General features: G+C 35.4%; 1 protein-coding gene across 12 annotated transcripts in view; it reads left to right on the forward strand.

The window, feature by feature from the left end:
• Positions 1-21,238, forward strand: part of lnx1 (ligand of numb-protein X 1) — a 74,685-nt gene that overhangs the window by 24,775 nt on the left and 28,672 nt on the right. For 6 of the 12 annotated variants that reach the window (XM_005160505.6, XM_005160506.6, XM_073932756.1 and 3 more), the window contains one exon: positions 18,240-18,493. In XM_005160505.6, the coding sequence (XP_005160562.1) occupies positions 18,240-18,493 (254 nt within the window). The remainder of the gene's footprint in view (positions 1-18,239; positions 18,494-21,238) is intronic. The other 6 variants (XM_005160507.6, NM_001075113.2, XM_073932759.1 and 3 more) reach the window with 1 other exon arrangement.

The following is a 21,238-nucleotide window of genomic DNA, read 5'->3' on the forward strand; positions in this document are numbered from 1 at the left end:
AACTAAAAAAAAAAAAAACTAATCCTGATTAGTACTGTGGACTTAATTCATTTGAGTAAACAAAGCAATTTGAGCACAGTAAAACCCGATAAATGAAGAGAACTCAAACCAATTGAGTACTGTAAAATCCAATAAGTTAAGGCAACTCAAACCGATTGAGGAAACTGATTGCAACAAACCATTTGAGTTAAAAAAAACAAATCTATATGAGTACTGTGAACTTACTCCATTTAAATTGAAGTGATGAGGTATTTAATTAACTCATTACCTTCAACACTGAGTTCAAAACTCCTTTCAAATGAGTAGAATTAACTTTCAGATAAACTCTGAGTTAACTACACTCATTTTATTTGATAAAGTAGACTGTTGGGTTTTACAGTTTTTTCATTAACTTACACACTTATTCACCTAAAGAATAACAATGTGTGCTAGGATAATAAACATTAATTAAGTTTTGATTTTGCACAGACTTTAACATAAAATAAAACAGAAAATTGCAATGCTTGCCCCGCCTCTGCTTTCTTTTGATTGGTTTGAAACTGAAATCAAAGAGCATTTCTGCTAGTGAAAGCTGCTGAAATTGTAACAGTGACAGTGACGCTTGACAACAGAGTGAGGATCCTTATGCAGGTCTTTATTGAACAGGGTGGTCAGGCAAGCGATGGTCAATACAGGAACAAACAGATGTGTATGGGCAATCCAGAATCATAGTTGAAATAGCAGGCAAGTAGTCAGAAGGCAGGCAACATACAGGGATAATTAAACAAAATAAAGCAAGGTCTAACACGGAAATCATGGCAATGGAAACCGCGTCGTAATGTTTACTTACAGGATCAAAGACTCAGCAACAATGTGTGTGTGTTTGTGCTATCTTTATAGTCCAAGTAATCAGTCTATGAGCAGTTTCAGCTGTGTGAGTGTTTGCAATCAATGGTGACTTGAATTGAGCAGGTTTGTGTGTGTGTGTTGCATGACTGAATATGTAGTAGTCCATAACATGATGCATAAATGTGAATGGCTGCGTCCGAAACTGCCTACTACTCAGTAGGTACTGCATTTGAATTTTAAAGTACTACTCGGCCGTTAAAAAAGTACGTTCTATACAGTATGAACGTGAAAAGTATGAATGGAATTTGGACGTACTACATCCGCCATTTTGTCATGGTCACATGACCTACCTGCATCAATTGCGTCGCTTTACTCCCAATCATGAATTCGCTCGCGGGGCATAATAGGATAGGACAGCATGCATGGGATGCGCATTCTAGAATCTCGCCGGAAGTAGTAAGTCATCCGGGTACTTTTCGCATACTGATTTTTGAATTCTATGAATTCGGACATACCACTCGGCTCGCATACTGATTTTAGCGTACTATATAGTATAGAAGTATGCGGTTTAGGATGCAGCCAATGTTTTCCAGTGATCTATGGTGGTTAGATTGCTGGTGATCGTGGCAGAAATTCATTATTTCAAGGACATTTGATACACTAATACAAATTGTATCATATGATGTCATATTTGCTTTAGTACAAAATGAGAATTGATCAAAAAGCACAACTTATTTTCTTATAAAGCTAATATTGTTACATGGAAAATAATTCCATATTTATGTCAAGAAATGGGTCAAAGATAAGCCAAATTGTGAACATTTTATAAAAGAGATTAAACAATATGGTACTACACTGTAACAACTGTAACAATAACAATACCTATTTACCTATTTTACCTATTTACCTATTTTACCCCTGGCATCTTTTTATATTTTGATTGTACAGCTAATGTAATTTCTCTCATTTTATTGTATTTGTTCATAATTGTTGTGAGATAGATATTGTAGTACGTATAGTAAGTTTGTACACTGTAAAACCCAACAGTCAACTGTATCAAATAAAATGAGTGTAGTTAACTCAGAAATTAACTGAAAGTTAACTCTACTCATTTGAAAAGAGTTTTGAACTAAATAAATACCTCATTACTTCAACTTAAATTGTGTAAGTTCACAGTACTCATACAGATTTGTTTTTTTAACTCAAATGGTTTGCACCAATCGGTTTCCTCCAGCAGTTTGAGTTGCCTTAACTTATTGGGTTTTACAGTACTCAATTGGTTTGAGTTCTCTTCATTTATTAGGTTTTACTGTGCTCAAATTGCACCATTTACTTTGTGTTTACTTAGAAACTATGAAAAAGTAGCAAATTGGAATAGAAAATCATTCAGGGACAGTAGCAGTAATATAAAAGGAACAGTAATATAAAATCAAGATCCTTTTTCTACATCACAAATCTGAATGTTTTGCTTTTCTCAATCTTGCAAAGAAAGACCTATAAAATCAAGCTACTGTGCTGTCCTTTTTCATGTTTTCTGGTTTATTAGTTGCACGTGATGCAACTATTGCATTAAGCACAGCAAAAGTAAGATTTTCATGATATGTACCCTTTAAAATATACAATTAAGCTGTCGGTTCTGTCCTTAGCTGCGACTGAACAAAACGCAAAACACATGCAAAATGGAGCGCATGCAAAGGGCGAGATGAGAGCAGGTCAGTTGTATCTACCGCTCCAGACTGTGCACAGGTCTCAATGTTAAGTGCTCAGAGCAAAGATACCACACGCTCCAGCACTATCTCCTGCTCACATTAGAGAACTAAAGGAGATCATTGTCCCGCTTCCACACTGAGAGAAAGAGAGAGAGCAAGAGAGAGAGAGAGAGGAATAAAGTCAATGCGGTCGCTCAGCTGGGGCTGCATGGGGAGGAGGGAGAGAGGGATGAGCATAAATCTGCTGCTGTCTTCATCCTGCTGTTCTCATCACACAGAAGAAGGGAAACACAAGAGGGAGGAGGAGAAGGTATAGAATGAAGGAGGGAGAAAGAGAGAGAGAGAGAGAAAGAAGGAAAGGGAAGGTCTGCATAAACGTCCTTGCTGGTTGGCAGTGTAACATCATTGGTTGGTTGAGTCGCATGATGTGATTTTATAGGATGGGGTGTTCACTGGTGTAGCAGCGGTTATACGGGGTGTATTTTATTAAAGATTTGATTTTCTTGCAAAGTGTTTATGTTTGTATTTTTTAAAGCAAAGGGCATTTAGAGGAAATCATTTGCTTGTTTGATTATTTGCTTGTTATGATAAACAATAGATAAATATATTGTTCAATTCATATAGGCTTTTATATTTTATATTATATATAATAGGATTTTATATTGTGGCCTCAAATGATTAGTTTCAATGCACAGTTTATGTGTGTCTGTCTGTGAGTATGCATCTGTGTGTTTATAAAAAGATTTAAATGTATTTATAGATGATTCAAAGTGATGGGTTGCAGCTGGAAGGGCACTCGCTGTGTAAACCATATGATGGATAGGTTGGCGGTTCATTCCGCTGTGGTGACCCCTGATTAATAAAGGGACTAAGAAGAAAAGAAAATGAATGAAGGAATAAATGTATTTATAGATGTTTCCCTGTTATGAGTTGCAGCTGGAAGGGCATTCGCTGTGTAAAACATATGATGGATAGGTTGGCGGTTCATTCCACTGCCGTGACCCCTGAATAATACATTGACTAAGCCGAAAAGAAAATGAATGAAGGAATTAATGTATTTATAGATGTTTCCCAGTGATGGGTTGCAGCTGGAAGGCCATTCGCTGTGTAAAACATATGCAGAATGAGTTGGCGGTTCATTCCGCTGTGGCGACCCCTGATTAATAAAGGGACTAAGCCGAAAAGAAAATGAAAGAATAAATAAATGTATTTACAGATGTTTCCCTGTGATGGGTTGCAACTGGAAGGGCATTCGCTGTGTAAAACATATGCTGGATAGGTTGGCGGTTCATTCCGCTGTGGTGACCCCTGATTAATAAAGGGACTAAGCCGAAAAGAAAATGAAATGAATGAAGGAATAAATGTTTTTATAGATGTTTCCCAGTGATGGGTTGCAGCTGGAAGGGCATTCGCTGTGTAAAACATATGCTGAATAAGTTGGTGGTTCATTCCGCTGTGGCGACCACTGATTAATAAAGGGACTAAGCCATAAAGAAAATGAAAGAATGAATAAATGTTTATATAGATGTTTCCCTGTTATGGGTTGCAGCTGGAAGGGCATTCGCTGTGTAAAACATATGCTGGATAAGTTGGCAGTTCATTCCACTGTGGTGGCCCCTGCTGAATAAAGAGATCATGCCGAAAAGAAAATGAATGAACAAATGTATTTATAGAAAGTTCTGTCTTGAAACAGGCTGATAGTTCACACCACATCGTCTTCTACGTCATCAACTATGGCGCAGAAGATTGGTGGCTGTTGCCTCAGCAGCCATTGAGCTTGCTCCTCGACATTTTAAATGCCTCAGTGTTGTTTTACGCTAGGAATATGTACTTTTGGAGACCCTCCTCCACCCCAGCTCCACCTGTGTTTAGATCTGCAACGGGGTTACATGTATATTATGTTTGCAGCAGCAGGATGTTATTTTCTCAGACTGCATGTCTGTGAATATTCTGGCAGAAGCAAGTCTTGGTACTTGCTCTGCTATAATAATAAAAGCAGCAGCAGCAGCATAGCAGATCTATGCCCCCAAAATCAAACACATTTACAATGACATGTACATATTTATTACCATACTTAATCTCTCCGAGAAGGGGTCATAGCAGAAATCAACACAACTTTATTTTGTTTTGTAGCTTTTGTCAATCTTAAAAAAATTGTATACTTTGGCATATTGCTAAAAAATTCATTGATTTAAATTGAATATAATTTATGTATACATAAATACAATATACTATGGCAGTGGTTGCCAATTTCGGTGCTCCCCACACTGCACATTTTGTGCACATTATGTTTCTTATTTGACTCACGGATCAGTTCATGGATCCCTTTGATGATCGAGCTGATGATCTAAGGCACAGGTGTCAAATTCAGTTCCAAAAGGGCAGCAGCTCTGCACAGTTTAGTTCCAACCCTAATTAAACCAGCCTGATCTCACAAGAAAGAAAAGGGAGGCGTGGCACCTAACCCCACCCCTAACCCCAACCGTCATTGGGGGATGAGCAAATCGTACTAAATTGTACGAATTAGATTGTACGAATTCATACGAATTAGCCACTAAATGAAAAAGTTACGAATTGCCGTGAGATTGTGTTGAATTAAACACACCTGATCAAACTAATTGAGTCCTTCAGGCTTGTTTGAAACCTACAGGTTTCAAGTGTGTTGGAGCAGGGTTGGAACTAAACTGTGCAGGGCTTCGGCCCTCCAGTAATTGAGTTTGACACCCCTGATCTAAGGTGTGTTACGTAAGGAAGACATAGACTGCATCCGAAATTGCCTATTACCCAGTAGACACTGCATTTTAATTTTTTATGTACTAGTCAACCATTAGAAAAATACGTTCTATGTAGTATGAATGAAACTCAGACATATTGCATCCGCCATTTTGTCATGATTGACCTACCCACGTCAGTTGCATTGATTCACTCCCATTCATGAATTCTCTCGCCTGGGCATCATAGGATAGCATAGCGTGCATCAGATGCGCACTTCAGAATCTCGCCAGAAGTAATAGGTCATACAGGAACTTCTCGCATACTGTTTTTCAAATTCTACGGATTCAGACATACTACTTGGCTTGCATACCGTTTTTAGCATACTATATAGTTTGGAAGTACATGATTTCTGACGCAGCCATACAAAATGAGCACAGCAGGAGATCCTGAGGACTAGAATTGGGAACAAATGTACAATACAATACAATATGCATATATTATCTACGTTTGATATGCGTCAGCATCATGCATTTATATTTTAAAACATATTTATTAGATTATTAATTATCTAAATATATTTATTTTTGTATTTTGTTTATTGTTGTCATATAGGCTACACTTAGTTATTTAATCAAGAGATCAAATATAAAATGAAATGAATATAATTACAAACAAATTGTAAATAATGACCAGTATTGTGGGATTTTTAATCAGCTGGGATGTAAATACATCTGCCGTATTGGAAGATAAGCTGACAAACATTCATTTGTTTAAGAATTTTCCTTAATTTGATGAAGCAGATTTCCTCCCATTAATGATGTGAGTTTGGGTGGGACAGATCTGTTTGAACAACCAATGCAGACAAGTGTCAGGTTCCATTTGGTGCAGCTACAGTGTTCAGTTCACAAAAGGATACTGGCTGTGAAATATTGATAAACTTAAGTTCATTTTATAAATGTCCACCAAAGAGTTTTCCTTGGCCATTCATCTTTCCCTCTCCTCATCTCGGGTCTCAAAAGTCCTCTCAGAACATTTGCCATGAGTGTGTAATCCTCCAGACAATGAATTACTTTGCATGAATACGTCACAGCTTCAAAACAGCCAAAGAAAAGAGTTGTGTGTCTCCTTCTCCCTCTTCCTTCTTCCAGAGATTATTGCTTTCCTTAATCCTTCCTTCTGCTGCACCAGAGCTCTGATCTTCAAACCCATCAACAGATTAAGCTCAGATAAGGAAAACGACACCTCCTTTGATAAACTTCACAAAGACTGATTAAACCGCATTTATATGTGTTTCTCCCTCCCAAGTAAAACACGTCAGAGCAATTAACGAGATCACACAGACCCATTTTTCCAATCATGCATTTTTCTTTGCAAATATTAGACCATTTAAAAGAAAGACTTCAAATAGGAAAGTCTTCTTTTTCACATATTAAATCTGACAAAAATCTTCATATTCTGCATTTCTATTTTAGAGTTGGCATATTTGTCTGAATGAAAATTCTTCTTTATTAACAAACACACTGTATTTTGTATTTATTTTATGTGCATACGTTTTATATACATTTATAATATACAAATGCAATTCAGTTGGCCCAGATGCGATTCAGTTGGCCGGCCCTGGCCCAATTGGAAGAGGTGTGTTCAAGTGCAGTTCACTTGGGCTTTGTTGAGATAGACTTGTAATGTGAGTACAAAGTGCGCCTAAGCCCAGCTAAAGCTGCGACATCACTTTTAAGGGACTGTTTGATATGAATTTATTAATTATTCTTACTTTTTAATGAACACAAATTGTCGGAATTTATTAAAGACGAAAACCCCTATATTATACCCCTATATTAATATTTGACTGTTTGTAACTGTATCCCAAACGACTATAACTATATGACTAAAGCAATGTCCACTGTGCTGAGCAAAAGCACTTCTCTTCCTTTTAAACTGATCAATTGCATCATCAGTGACGTAAGTGTGCTCAGGTTTAGAAGGTAAAATGGGGGGGGGGGGGGGGGTTGCAAAAAAAGCAGTGTACTGACGCTATGACATGTTACCTGATAGATTCAAAAGATAAAAAGTCGTTAGATAGAGACAAGATGAATTAAATATCACGTTTAACAACTATTGTGAGACGCGATCCAGCGGTACATCCTTGATAAACTGTCCAACGTGCACTGCTCTGTGGGGTGGCTGTTGGAGCTTGGAGTCAAATGCGCGCATAGCATACGTGATGTGCGTTTTCAGTGGTATAGTGTGGAATGAGGGCTTTTTAGAAATGCTAGATGAAACACCAGTGTAATCTGCTATCAGCAATGGACAATGGCATTGTCTATCAACCCAACCCTATTATACAATGTAAATCATTATCAAAAACTCTTCTTTTTTGGTCTCCAAATGGAACTACATTTTCTGTAACTCATTCATTTTGAGTTCTGCTGGATTTAATATGCTAATGAGTTCACATAACTCTTTTCCTAACAAGTATATTGAATTATCAGTAAAATTTGAGTAAAATATATTTTTTTCATTTAGTAAATTTGATTGTAAGGTTTTGTAAGTTATACATTTTATATTAACAGTTACATTAAGTTACATTTTACATGAAATACATTTGAAGTGATGACTTAATTTGCCTTGAATCATGGGAATAAATGACAGTTCCAATTATATTAACATAAAAACAAATAGAAAATCATCAACACAAAAGATACACAGGTATTAATAAAATGTATTAATAATGTAACATGTTCATAAAATGATGTAAAATTAATACTAAAATAATAATTACATTTATTAATAAAATGCTGTCATAACAAATATGTTGTTTTTAACACAATGTGATGCTATAAACCAGCGGTGCCCAAACTCGGTCCTGGAGGGCTGGCGTCCTTCATATTTTAGTTCCAACCCTAATTAAACACACTTGATCCTGCTAATCAAGGTCTTTCTATGTATGCTAGAAACTTCCAGACAAGTTTGTTTAAGGACGTTGGAGCTAAACTATGCAGGACATTGGCCCTCCAGGACTGAGTTTGGGCAACCCTGCTATAAACACATACATCTGTTATTCCACATTTAAATAATATCACAATATTGTAGCTTAAATGTAATTTGATCAAATAAATACAAACTCAGTGTGAGAAAGAGACGTCTTTGAACAAAAATAAGTATTAATTAAAAAGAATTTTTGAAAATTAAATACATTTTTAAATAAATTTGTTCTGACTTTTTTGTCCGCTCTTTACTGTTGCTCAAAACCCCTGCAGTGTTTTAAATATCAATCCTTCTGAGCTGTGAGCAGAGAAACACAATATCCAGCAGAACAGTGAGCTTTTCAGATGTCGATTGGAACTGAATGTGCTGCGGTTCAGTCAGAAATGCATTTAGTGCTGGTGCAGCGTTGCATTGCACTGCTGTCTGTCTTCAGCTCAGTAACTGCTGCAGTGTTTTGTGTGATTTACCAGCTCTTTCTCTATGCTGATGTCTCTCTGTATGAGCTGTGATTATCCTGATGCTTGGCTCTGGATTAACAGGATCCAGGGGGAAGGGATGGAATATCTCATGATTTTTATGATACCTCTGTTTTCTTTAAGATCAACACACAGAAGGGGACTGGATGAAACATGCTTTTATTTTATTAGTCAGTCTGCAGTCAGATTTATATTTGTGTTTGTGGGGTTTTACGAGTAATTATTTAATCCGTATACAGTGCTCAGCATAACGACTGTAAGAACACCCCTCGCAAATCTGTTTTAAATTCTTATTTTGAATATGAAGCTATACAATATTATATTAAAGCATAAACGTACATTAGATTAGTTAGTACTGAAGCCAAATCTGAAGTTTATCTAACAAAATAACTTACGATAACAGTCCAAAAACTAGTAAACCCAACTTTGCTATAGAAAAATATGAAATACTAATTTAAAAAAGAGGAAAAATCAAGAGAAGCAAAAAATGGAAAACATTTAGTTGAAAGGATGTAGGTTGTAATTGTTTTTTTTTTTTTTTTTCAAAATTTGGCTTGAATTTAATTGTATTGTCATTAAATTTCTAAATAAGTTCAGTGACTAAAATATTATTTTATTAATTAATTTAAGTTTTGTTTAAATGCACCTAAATACATTGCCTATAGTCACTGAGAAAATAATATAATTTTTAAAAACTGCATATGTGTATTTAATGTAGAGTAAAAATTGTAATTAATTATTTTGCAAGAACATTATGAAAATATAGATAAGAAATTACTACAATAAAACAACAATTACTGACATGTTAGAAATGTGACAAATATTTCAATAATATAATATAATATAATATAATATAATATAATATAATATAATATAATGTAATATAATATATTATAATACAATATAATATAATATAATATAATATAATATAATATAATATAATATAATATAATATAATATAATATAATATAAACATGTCCCCACATAAGGAATACCATAGTAAATTTGCTTTTAAAGAGAAAATATATCTAAAAGTATAAACTGCTTTATTGGCTTATGCATTATTTACACACACAATATTGTTTAAAAATATTTAAGTTGAAAATATAAAAATATTTCATATTTAATTGACTGTGATATGGCTTTTGTAAGTATTCTTAAATTACTTGCCAATTTCTAAGTAAACAAAAATGATTTAAAGCCATTTTTTGTGTTGAATTTCTGACAAAAATACAAATACATTGTAAAATTGATATGACAACAAAGTGATAAGATCAAATGTTCTGTTCCTTTCATTTCAATCAGTTGATCAGGTTTCAACTAATTTTATTTTAGTTATACAAAGATTAACTTAGTATTCTAGTCAGTTTACTGATGTAAGGTGAAATGACTGGAAAAAAGTTTCAAAGCCGTTTATTTGTGTTTAATTTGTAACAAAAATACAAATACACTGTAAAATTGATAGGACAACAAAGTCATGACGACAAATGTTTTATGCTACTTAAATTTTAATCTGTTAATCAGGTTTTAACTCATTTTAATTTAGTTATACAAAGATTAACTTAATATTTAAGTCAGTTTGACTGATGTAAGGCGAAATGACTAGAAAATTTTATTTGATTAATTAAAATATAAGCAGCAAAATATTTTTACAATGTACAAAGAATATAATATATACTTCATATAATTATACTTATATATTACTTTTGCAAGAGAAATGAAAATATAGATTAGAAATTAATGTTTCTTCTATTAAATAGCAACAATAATTAAGATAAATATTTTTATATAATATAATATAATATAATATAATATAATATAATATAATATAATATAATATAATATAATATAATATAATATAATATAATGTGATTTTTATTCTTCTTAAGTAAGTTATACTTCTGAAATATCACCATATATTTTTCAGTGTAAGCAACAGCAAAAAATCAACCTCTACTTTGAGAATCAGTCAAACCCCAGTCTGCAACAGTACTAGACTAAAATGTGACTAGCACATGATGTGTTTACACACACATACACACAAAGTGTGTGTTTGAGTGCAGATGTTTTTAGGTCAGTTTCAGGAATTGAGTCTGGCGTCTCGCTCTGATGGAAATATGTTTGTATGTGTGTCTAAGACTAGTACATCCCAGTCTTAGAGCTGTGTTATTTGGGTAGGTTCAGGATAATCCATTCACTCAAAAGAGGATTGAAACGTCGATCTGGTTTTGATGACTTAGATTCAGACTATTGTGTGTTTGGATGTCTGTAGTCAAAGATTTAGTGTACTGGATTTACAGAGAGCGCATGTGTGTCTGTGTGTGAGACCGAGCCATAAGTAGCCAGCAAAATATTCTAGAGATTAATTTGACTATTATTAAACGAAGAGGAGCAGATAATTCTCCCTCTTTCTGTCAGGTCATTATGAGGTCTCACCCAGCTGTGGCCTACATCTAAAACATTACAACCACAAACAGGGAAGTATGAACATGGAAGAAGTCAAGGTAGAGGTTTGGCTTTTAGATTTGAAAGAGGGATTTTATCTATAGAGCTTTTGTGTTTTGTGAAAAAAGTGCTGTCATTATATTTTATTAAGACACTCTAGGATTAATGGCTACATTTACATTCACATATTTTATATTACACACTGCATAAATAATAGATGGATGGAAATGCTAAAGTGTTCATAAAATTTAATATGCACATAAACTTTTTTTATTAATATACAAATAAACTGACTTGCATCTCATACTTCGCCTAAAAACTTTTGTTGGTGGAAATCTAAACCAGCAACTCAATCTCAGTCTTCATCTGCACATTCTGAAGGACAAATAATAACTGTGCACAAAATAAATAAATAAATATATATATATATATGTATAAAAAAAATCACAGTAGTTGGCAGAAACGCTTACTTTAAAGTTGTCATGGCTAATGTCCCAATTTATTTTATAATATTTCAAATAAAATAGAAAAGATTACTTTAAATTGTATTGACTAAATGCAGAATAACATTTAAAAAAAAAAAAGGATTTTAAAATTTTAATAAAAACATCAACAATCACATTTTTATCACAGTGGAATTCAATGCTGAATACACTAGTCTGGCTGAATACACTAGTCATTTGCTCACCAAAGTCTCTGAGCTGTCGGGTGGCTGTGTGTACAGTTAGACAAAATCTGATTAATTAACACCATTGAATTAAACTATTTAATTTCAATTGGCTCTTAACAATAACAATAAAGAAAACAAACAAAGGGTTACATTAAATTTGAATTGACAATCTGGAAACCATCTCCATCAATCTCCCTCTTTTCTCAAATGGGATGGCGGGCCAAATCAGTGGTTACCAGGGGCCAACTTTGGGCATCTCTGATTTATAGTAATAAATAAAGTGTGCTGTTTTTGATTCTGTTTTAAGGTTGATATACATTACTGTAATCAAATGCATATGCGATTTATTATTAAATGTATTATATATTTTATTTACTATTAAATAGATCCACTTTTTAATTTTGATAATATATCTACACAATAAACATTTAACTTAATCTCAAATAATTGTTTAAAGTAAAATTATTATCATCATTATTACTATTGCTACTACTACTACTACTACTACTACTACTACTACTACGCTCTTGGTGGCGACCTGCTGCAAATCCAGGTTTGTGTAGGTCTACAGCATGAAGAATACAACTAGCCTCTGAACAAACTGAAGCCCTGTTTACACTAGTGCGTTTTAGTTTTAAAACGGCGTTTTAAAATGAAAATGACCCGTGTCCACACTAGCGTTTTACCCAGCGTTTCAGAACAATTCTCCGTCCACACCAAAACACTGAAAGCGCACATCACGTGACCACGCACACACTCTCGGGCAAGCGCTGCAGCAGTTCTACCCAGATGAGAGCTGTGTTGGTCGGACTGCTCATCAAGCATCTCCCGCTGGATCTAATCTCACTATATTTGCTAAACATGATATTTAATTTATCTTGTTGTCTATATCTTACGACATATTCCCCGACTTTGGTCATTTGAATCGATTACTTGTTCACAGGTAACGTGTTTTGGCTGAGTGCAAAGATAAGTTAATAATTAATGGAACCACGTACATTCTGTATATTGACTTATTGCTTGCCTTTATTTCCTATAATGCATAAACATGTGCGTTAAAATTTCATAATGGATATTATTGTTTATTAAAACTGACATTCAGCAAAGCAGAGGATACGTTTCATATTTTCAATGAAAATGAAAGGAGGCAGTGATGTTATATAGGCTCTGTTTTATTATAAATATGCATACAGTGTAGATGAAGCACAACGCCTCAGCATTTCTGCTTTCTGTTAAGTTGTTAATATCAAAATGAAAATAGGCAGTTGAATCATGTTTTCATTTTATTGTTGAGAAAGTGAAAGAACGTAGCCAGGATGATGTGAATAAGGTTATAAAGTAAACTGTTCCCTTTGAAGATTTACCGGACATGTCCTCGAGGGTCTGTTTTCCATATCAAACTTGCGAAGTCTGAACTTACAGGGAGAGGATGGGAGACTAAATTGTGTGTGTAGGCTACTTAATATTGAGAAAAAAGCCCTAATCAGATAGGCGAATGTCTGCAGCCCCGCCTCCATTTTCAGATGTCTCCGTTTTCCCCATCCACACTGAGATGGAGCAGCAGCGTTTTAGAATGAAAACGGCCTCTCCAGCATTTTCGAAACGCTCCATTTTCAGCGCTCAAAAACTCCGGCGTAGTCTGGACGGATGGCGTAACCGTGGCAAAACTTATTCGTTTTAAAACGAAAATGCATTAGTGTAAACGGGGCCTGAGAGAAGATCTCATGAGCTCCGCTGCTGCTACTATTGGCTGTAGCTCAAGAAAGTCGCTTTTCATTTGTATAACGTTAAAGGATTCTCAACTTTGTCGCATCACTTGACATGTCCACTTATTCGATGTTGCTCACATAGATGAAGGCGGCAGGAAGTAGCTTACTCTTCATTAAAATAAATGGTCACTTGTTACTTTGAGGTGAGTGAGGATCACGTGAGCTCTACTAGTGCTCCTATTGGCTGTCGTTCAATAAAGTCGTTCTTGATTTGCATAAAGTTAAAGGATTCTCAGCTTTGTTGCATCGCTTAACTCGCCCACCTGGTCGGTAAAGTGTAGATTAGATACGTGGCCGGCTGGAAGTGCGATATGCACATAATTATAGCAGCGTTTTTTAATGACACTGTACAACAATAATATTTTTACAGTACTGTGATGGTTGGGTTTAGGGTTGGGGTGGGAGAAGGCTTTAAAAAATAAAACATATTGGGTAATTTAATAGATAACATAAATAATACTCGGTACAACTACTGTTTTTATGTTACTTTGACGGTTGGGTTTAAAGTTGGGGTGGGGGTAGATGTTAATAAAATACAATAAATGGGAAATTTAATAAATAATATAAATAATTCTTGTTAACCATATCCGATCTAGCAACAACCCACCTGGTCACCAATGGTCGCTTATGTAGACGGAGGTCATCAGAAGTTGCTCACTATTTTGTTAAAATGAACACTCGCTTGTCGATTTGCCGCTGATAGTCACTCTTAAGGTCCGTGCACACAGAAACGTTTTTTGCTTGCGTTTTCCCTCAACGTTTAACGCCTCTTGACTAAATAAAGGGCGTCAATGTGATTGTGCACACCAACGCAAAAAACGTCATTTTTTTCTGTTGACACATCATGTCAAAACCTTCTCCACCAATCAGGTTGGCACTTTTGTTCATGTGCACGGAACTGCTAAAGTTACAGTAAATAGCACTTGGTGGCGCTCAAGCGCAAAACGGTCAATGTGAGCGTATATTGAAGAAGATGCCCAGAGGCGATATGAACGTGGAGCTGCTTATTGAACTGGTGAACAATAATCATTAATGCATTGGTAGAGCTGGAGCTGCTGCTTGAACCATTCATAACCACAAGCGTGTCAACTTTGTCTTCTTCTTCTGTGTTACAAGCGGGTGTCAGAAGCTTAAAGTTGTGTAGCGCCATCTAACGTCAAGAAGTGATTTTGCATACTCTCCTGCTTGACGCCAGTGAAAATTGCTTGGGGTTGAATCCGGATAAAACGCTGACGATAAACGCAAATGAAAAGCGATGTGTAAGAGCCTTTAGTGTGAATTAGGCTTGGCTTTAGTCACACACTGCACTCACATGTTGCACAAAATCACATTATTCACTTATTTATCCTAAGCCACTTACAAATAAAATCTATTTATAAATATTTTTCTTAAATACACAAATGTATTAGAATTTTATAAAATTATTTTTGACTACTACTACTGAAAGTAAAAATGCATTATTACTGTCCAGTAAAATTAGTTTTTTTCTGTCAATATTAATTTGGTTTAAAACTCTTTTTTTTTTCTTTTTTTTTTTGTAAAGCACAATTCTGCAACTTCATTCAGCTTTTTCCACATTATGGAAATCATATGGCATAGCATAGGATGGAATTCAAAGACATGCAAAAAATAACATCCAGATAAATAGCATCCATATTCGGAATGACATGAAGGTAAATGCCAGCAATGAAAAACTAGTAATTATTATACAATATGAACTGTCTCTTTAAGAATGCCAAATTTGCATGACAGCAAAAAAAAAGGGTTCATTGGAAGTGAAAGTTGGAGGTCAAGGACCAGGGAAACAAATGAATGAAGGAAAAATACAGTAATAACATGGTGGGAGAGTGCATGAGAGTTGTTAATCTCTCTCTGTGCTGCTCTGTGTCCTGCTGCCCGTCCATATGGCTGTGTATGTATGTGTGAGAGAGTAAAAATGAAGGAGAAATTGGATGCAAGGTGACTGACACATGCCATCATTCATGTAACAGGACGGCTGGATTAAACAATAACCTCTGCGTTGCTGTTTTGTGACTGCTGCTGATGGTTTATATGCGGGTCTGCCAGGACAAAGACACAGCTTATGACTTCGGACCACAGATTGCTGCTTTATCTGTAGCAGGAAAGCCTGGTTTAATTATCTGCCTAAGCCCATTAACAGAGCAACAGACAGGACCATTGTGTAGCATCTTTCTCTTTGTCTTACAGTCGTTCTCTTTTTCTCTATACGTATTATATTCCAAATGCATTATAAAATAATATAATCTTGTTCTAAACTTGTATGCAGTTAATTAACCTTTTCTGTACAAAACAAATGCAGATTGTTTTTTGAAAATTGGCAAATTATTGAATAAATAAATTAATCAATGAAGACAGACAGACACTACACAACTTGCATCTCTTCTTCAAAACTATGAATGATGTATAAGCATCTCAGGCTGACAGAAAAGAGATGAGGTGGAGAAAACCTAAAGTGAACTAAGACTGTTCCCACCTCAGTTGACCACTGGCTACTAGTCTCCAATGAGTCTGTCTTATATAACAGAAGGAGATGATGTTTCCTTCTCAGCTAATCACTCAAATTACTTCTGAGGGCCACAGAGGAGAAAAGAGCACTTCACATTTACTGTACAGTTCACACCAGGTAGAGCATGGTACGTCCATCCATCCATCCATCCATCCATCCATCCATCCATCCATCCATCCATCCATATATCTATCTATCTATCTATCTATCTATCTATCTATCTATCTATCTATCTATCTATCTATCTATCTATCTATCTATCTATCTATCTATCTATCTATCTATCTATCTATCTATATATGTCTGTCTATCTATCTGTCTATCAGTTTCTATCAATCCATACATCCATCCATATCTGTCTGGCTGTGTTCGTCCATCTGTTTTTTAAATTTTCTAATGTCAGTCTATCTGCATCGTCTGTCAATTTTAGTCTTCGATTGTATATGAGAGTGGTAGTTGTCATCACAGAAAACTCCTAAGCTGTAATTTTGTCCCGACACACTGCCAATCGACCAGCGAGGGGTAATTGCCTTTCTTTAGGCTGCCAACAGGATTTGAAGTCTTTCATCAGCACCTTAACAGAAGCCGAGTGAAAGCAGCCGTTGTTCTTTTAGGGCGGTTATTAGGTTTGCACACCTGAGGCACTCCAATCAGTGGTCAGAAGTAAGTGAGATATACAGCCAGTGTCAGACCCTCGGCCACACGTCTCCTTTCTCTCGCTCTTTTTTTCTCTTATGGCAGCTATGAGGGTGAAGACAGGCATGAATACTGAGACAAAATGCTTTATTTTAAAGATGGTCCCCAAGGCATGGCATCTCTCCCAGTGCCGTATGCATTTTTTTGCCTGTATATGTCCGTCCATTGATTTATCTCCTCACAGCCGGCCCTCAGAGAGGCCTGTGCTCCAGTGGCCGCCATAATAGTTCCATCATTCACTTTACAAATGTTTGAGGTGAATTTATTGTTTTCTTTTTTATTGATATTACCTATCTATCTACCTATCTATCTATCTATCTATCTATCTATCTATCTATCTATCTATCTATCTATCTATCTATCTATCTATCTATCTATCTATATATCTATATATCTATCTATCTATCTATCTATCTATCTATCTATCCATCCGTCCATCCATCCGTCATTCTATCCGTCCATCCATCCATCCATCCATCCATCTATCTATCTATCTATCTATCTATCTATCTATCTATCTATCTATCTATCTATCTATCTATCTATCTATCTATCTATCTATCTATCTATCTAGCTATCTATCTATCTATCTATCTATTTATCTGTCTGTCTGTCCGTCCATCCGTCCGTCCGTCCACCCATCCATCCATCCATCATCCATCCATCCATCCATCCATCCATCCATCCATCCATTCATCCATCCATCCATCCATCTTCCTTCAACACCAGCCATCTAGCACCGCTCACACTAAAAGCTCACTGGTCCAAAATAAAACAATAAGCATTTTTGACCGGATCACATCACACAACAGATTCTGATTGTCTATTCACTATTTTTCCAGACAAATTGCCTGTCACTAGTTAGGAAAGAGTAAAGTTCAGGGATGCAGAGTGGATCAAACCTATGACCTTGTATATGAGAGTTAGCCTAGTTGCATTTACTGGCTAGTCAATGCAAACATAGTGACATTTAAAGAATGCTTTCAAGTAGAAATGTATGCCGCAAATGTATTTCTGGATGCGCTCCACTATATAATCCGCACTAACATCTGCATGTGAGTGTTTATGAGTACAGTAATGTTATGAAGAGATAGCTTTAGTGCATGATTTGTTTTGTAAGGCAAGAAATCTCATTTCAAAGGTGAGGCCTTTGATATTCTACTCTTAGTGTTTGTTTGCTTCCTGTGGCGAACGTATTTGTTCTCTGGTCTCCTCTATGATGGCACAACATAATATATCAGCTACACATTGCACAAAATTCAGTTCAAGTCCAAATACACACCCTAGCGACGATGTGATTACTAAGTCTCCTCTACGTGACTTTGCTTTCCTAATTGGCACATGGATGATGACATTTTCATTGTATGGTAATGTATCTTGCTGACCCAGTTGTCATTGTGTGTGTGTGTGTTCTCACAGGTGTAAAGGAGCGTCACACTATGGACTCTCTGCAGAGAGAAAGCGTCGCTCTCAGGAGGGCGACTGCACAGACAGCACCTCAGAGCTCACTCTGGCAGCACTGCCCGGCGAGGGTTGCCCCTCCTCAGCCATCGCCCTCCTATCAGATGAGCCTGGCCTGGTTAACCCCGCCTATGAGCCCAGTGTGGAGGATAACAGCCAATCCGGGAGCACCACCAGCCTGGCAGCACGCAGCGGTTCCCGGAAGAGTGAGTGTGAGTGCACACAGTGTATTTGTGTGTATTTGTTTATATCTTAAAAGTGTTGTGTGTATATGTGTTTGTGTGTGTGTGCATGCAAAAGGTTTTATGTATCCTACACTATAAAGAATGCAGAGTTCCACACAATGCATTTATGTTGTCCCAACACAAATCGATTAAGTTAGATTAACACATTTAAGTGGACTGAATATAAAATAATTAAGCTGTCCCCAAAAAATCTCAAGAATTGTGTTGTTTTAGCTCATTTTAAATAAGTTGTTTGACCAAGCAGCAAACACATTGTTTTTAATGTATATGGGTAATTCTTTAACTACGGGCACTTTTATGTCCTTTGATCATATATCCAAAAATATATAGAATTTTGTCAAACTTATAATAAAACTTAATTTAAAAAAATTTACTAGCTATATTTTTTTCATATTATTCAACCTCTTTTTAGGTGTCAAAATCACTGTTTTCGCCTTGTCGCACACTCAGAGTATTATACTTTAACAATATTAATAACATTTTAAAATATTATGTAGCTGGTAACTTTTAATGTATCTTAATTAAGTACTTGTAAAATAGGTTAAATATTTTATAGTTTTTAACGTAAGACTATAATCAATAAAATTTTATACTTAACATAGCTGTCGCACAGTTTCAGTGTCATTTCCAACTTGTAATGTCGCTTAAAAAGGTTTGTGTGAAAGATTGTTTAGGTGGTTTCTATGAAAATGATTAGTGACATCAAAACACATGTTCAAGATTGAGGGAATTTTTATCAACAACACTTGAAGAAAAATCAAGATAAATATTGCTTGATAAGGAAATACATTAATTTAGTCATTCCCAAACATGCTGTACCTTCAAAGGTGTTTTTAAAAACCAAACAAAATTAAGGTAAATAAGAGTGTTTTGTATACATGAAACGCTAGTATCAATTCAAAGCTAATCGGTGAAGCTATCTTTAATTTTTTAACAATAAACTGTAGAATTGTCATTTCCTCCTCTGTCATTTCCATCCATCCATTCATATACACACACACACACACACACACACACACACACACACACACACACACACACACACACACACACACACACACACACACACACAAACACACACACACACACGCACACACACACACACACACACACACACACACACACACACACACACACATACACACACACACTAAATTCAACATTTTGCATTTAAAAATTTTTAAATATATAGTTGAAGTCAGAATTATTAGCCACCTTTAGATTTTTTTTTTCTTTTTTAAATATTTCCCAAATGATGTTTAACAGAGTAAGGAAATTTTCACAGTATGTCTGATATTTTTTATTTTGGAAAAAAGTCTGTATTTTGGCTAGAATGAAAGTAGTAAAAAAAACAAAAAACATTTTAAGGTCAATATTAGCCCCTTTAAGCTATATTTTCTCTTGATTGTCTGTAGAACAAACCATCATTATATAATAACTTGCCTAATTACCCTAATCTGCCTAGTTAACCTAATTAACCTAGTTAGGTCTTTAAATGTCACTTTAAGCTGTATAGAAGTGTCTTGAAAAATATTTAGTAAAATTTTACTTACTGTCATCATGGCAAAGATAAAATAAACTAATTATTAGAAATTAGTTATTAAAACTATTATGTTTAGAAATGTGTTGAAAAAAATCTTCTCTCCGTTAAACAGAAATTGGGGAAAAAATAAACAGGGGGACTAATAATTCAGGGGGGCTAATAATTCTGACTTCAACTGTATGTTTTTGAATTGCTTTTATTCTAAGATTTATTATTATTATTATTATCATTATTATTATTATTTAGTATAGCACCATTTTCTTTTGGAGATGTTCCATGCAATTGTCTTTTCCTTTCTCACAATTATTGAGAGAGCTACAGCATTCTGAGTAATGTCATTTATTCAAAGTTGCGCTCTGCACCACTAATGTCATTTGTAATGCAAAAATCAATTCAAACTGCACATCTATAAAGACTCTGCTGAGACACATAAATTATTTAGCATTTAAAGACAAAGATTAAGAAAGAGAAAAGTGTAAATGCCATGTGAACACTTTATGACCTCCACACATCGGTTTCAGTTTCTGACATTGCCTCAAAACGTGAAGCATGGAGAACGGGGACAATAAATGCTGCTGCCCCAGCAGTTCTGGCTTTAGGACTGAAAACAGTGTGACACTGCAGCTGAACAAGCTGTCTGCATCCACTCTGCCCAATGCCATTTTAAACCTTGTTCAACAGGACTGAATGACTGAAAGAGTTGAAAAATGCAACCATTGTTATTAAATTGAACATAAAGAACATTTGAACACCATTATATTTGTTTACCGAAACTTTCATATGTGATGTCATCACACAGACATGCAGAAACAGTATCCAGCACAGCTCTGTGCTGATTCAGGTCTGACCTGAGGTTCTTACTGCAGTGTCCACAGTTCATCATCAGCAGGTGCCGCCAACTTATCCAGAATATGTTTTACACAACGGATGCCATTCCAGCTCTCCCCATTTCTGGGAAACATCCATCCATACACACTCATTCACACACATACACTACAACCAGTTTAGTTCATTCAATTCATCTAAACCACATCGTCACCTTGGAATTATAAGATTCTATCTGCGTTCTAAATGATTTTGAGATATTGAGCTTCAAAGTTTTTGCATTCCATATAGCAAAGAGCAAGTGTGTAACATTTGTTTTTTAAATAAAAAGTCTTAAAATGTAA

Source organism: Danio rerio, chromosome 20 (assembly GCF_049306965.1).
Source record: "Danio rerio strain Tuebingen ecotype United States chromosome 20, GRCz12tu, whole genome shotgun sequence".
Classification (NCBI taxonomy): domain Eukaryota; kingdom Metazoa; phylum Chordata; class Actinopteri; order Cypriniformes; family Danionidae; genus Danio; species Danio rerio.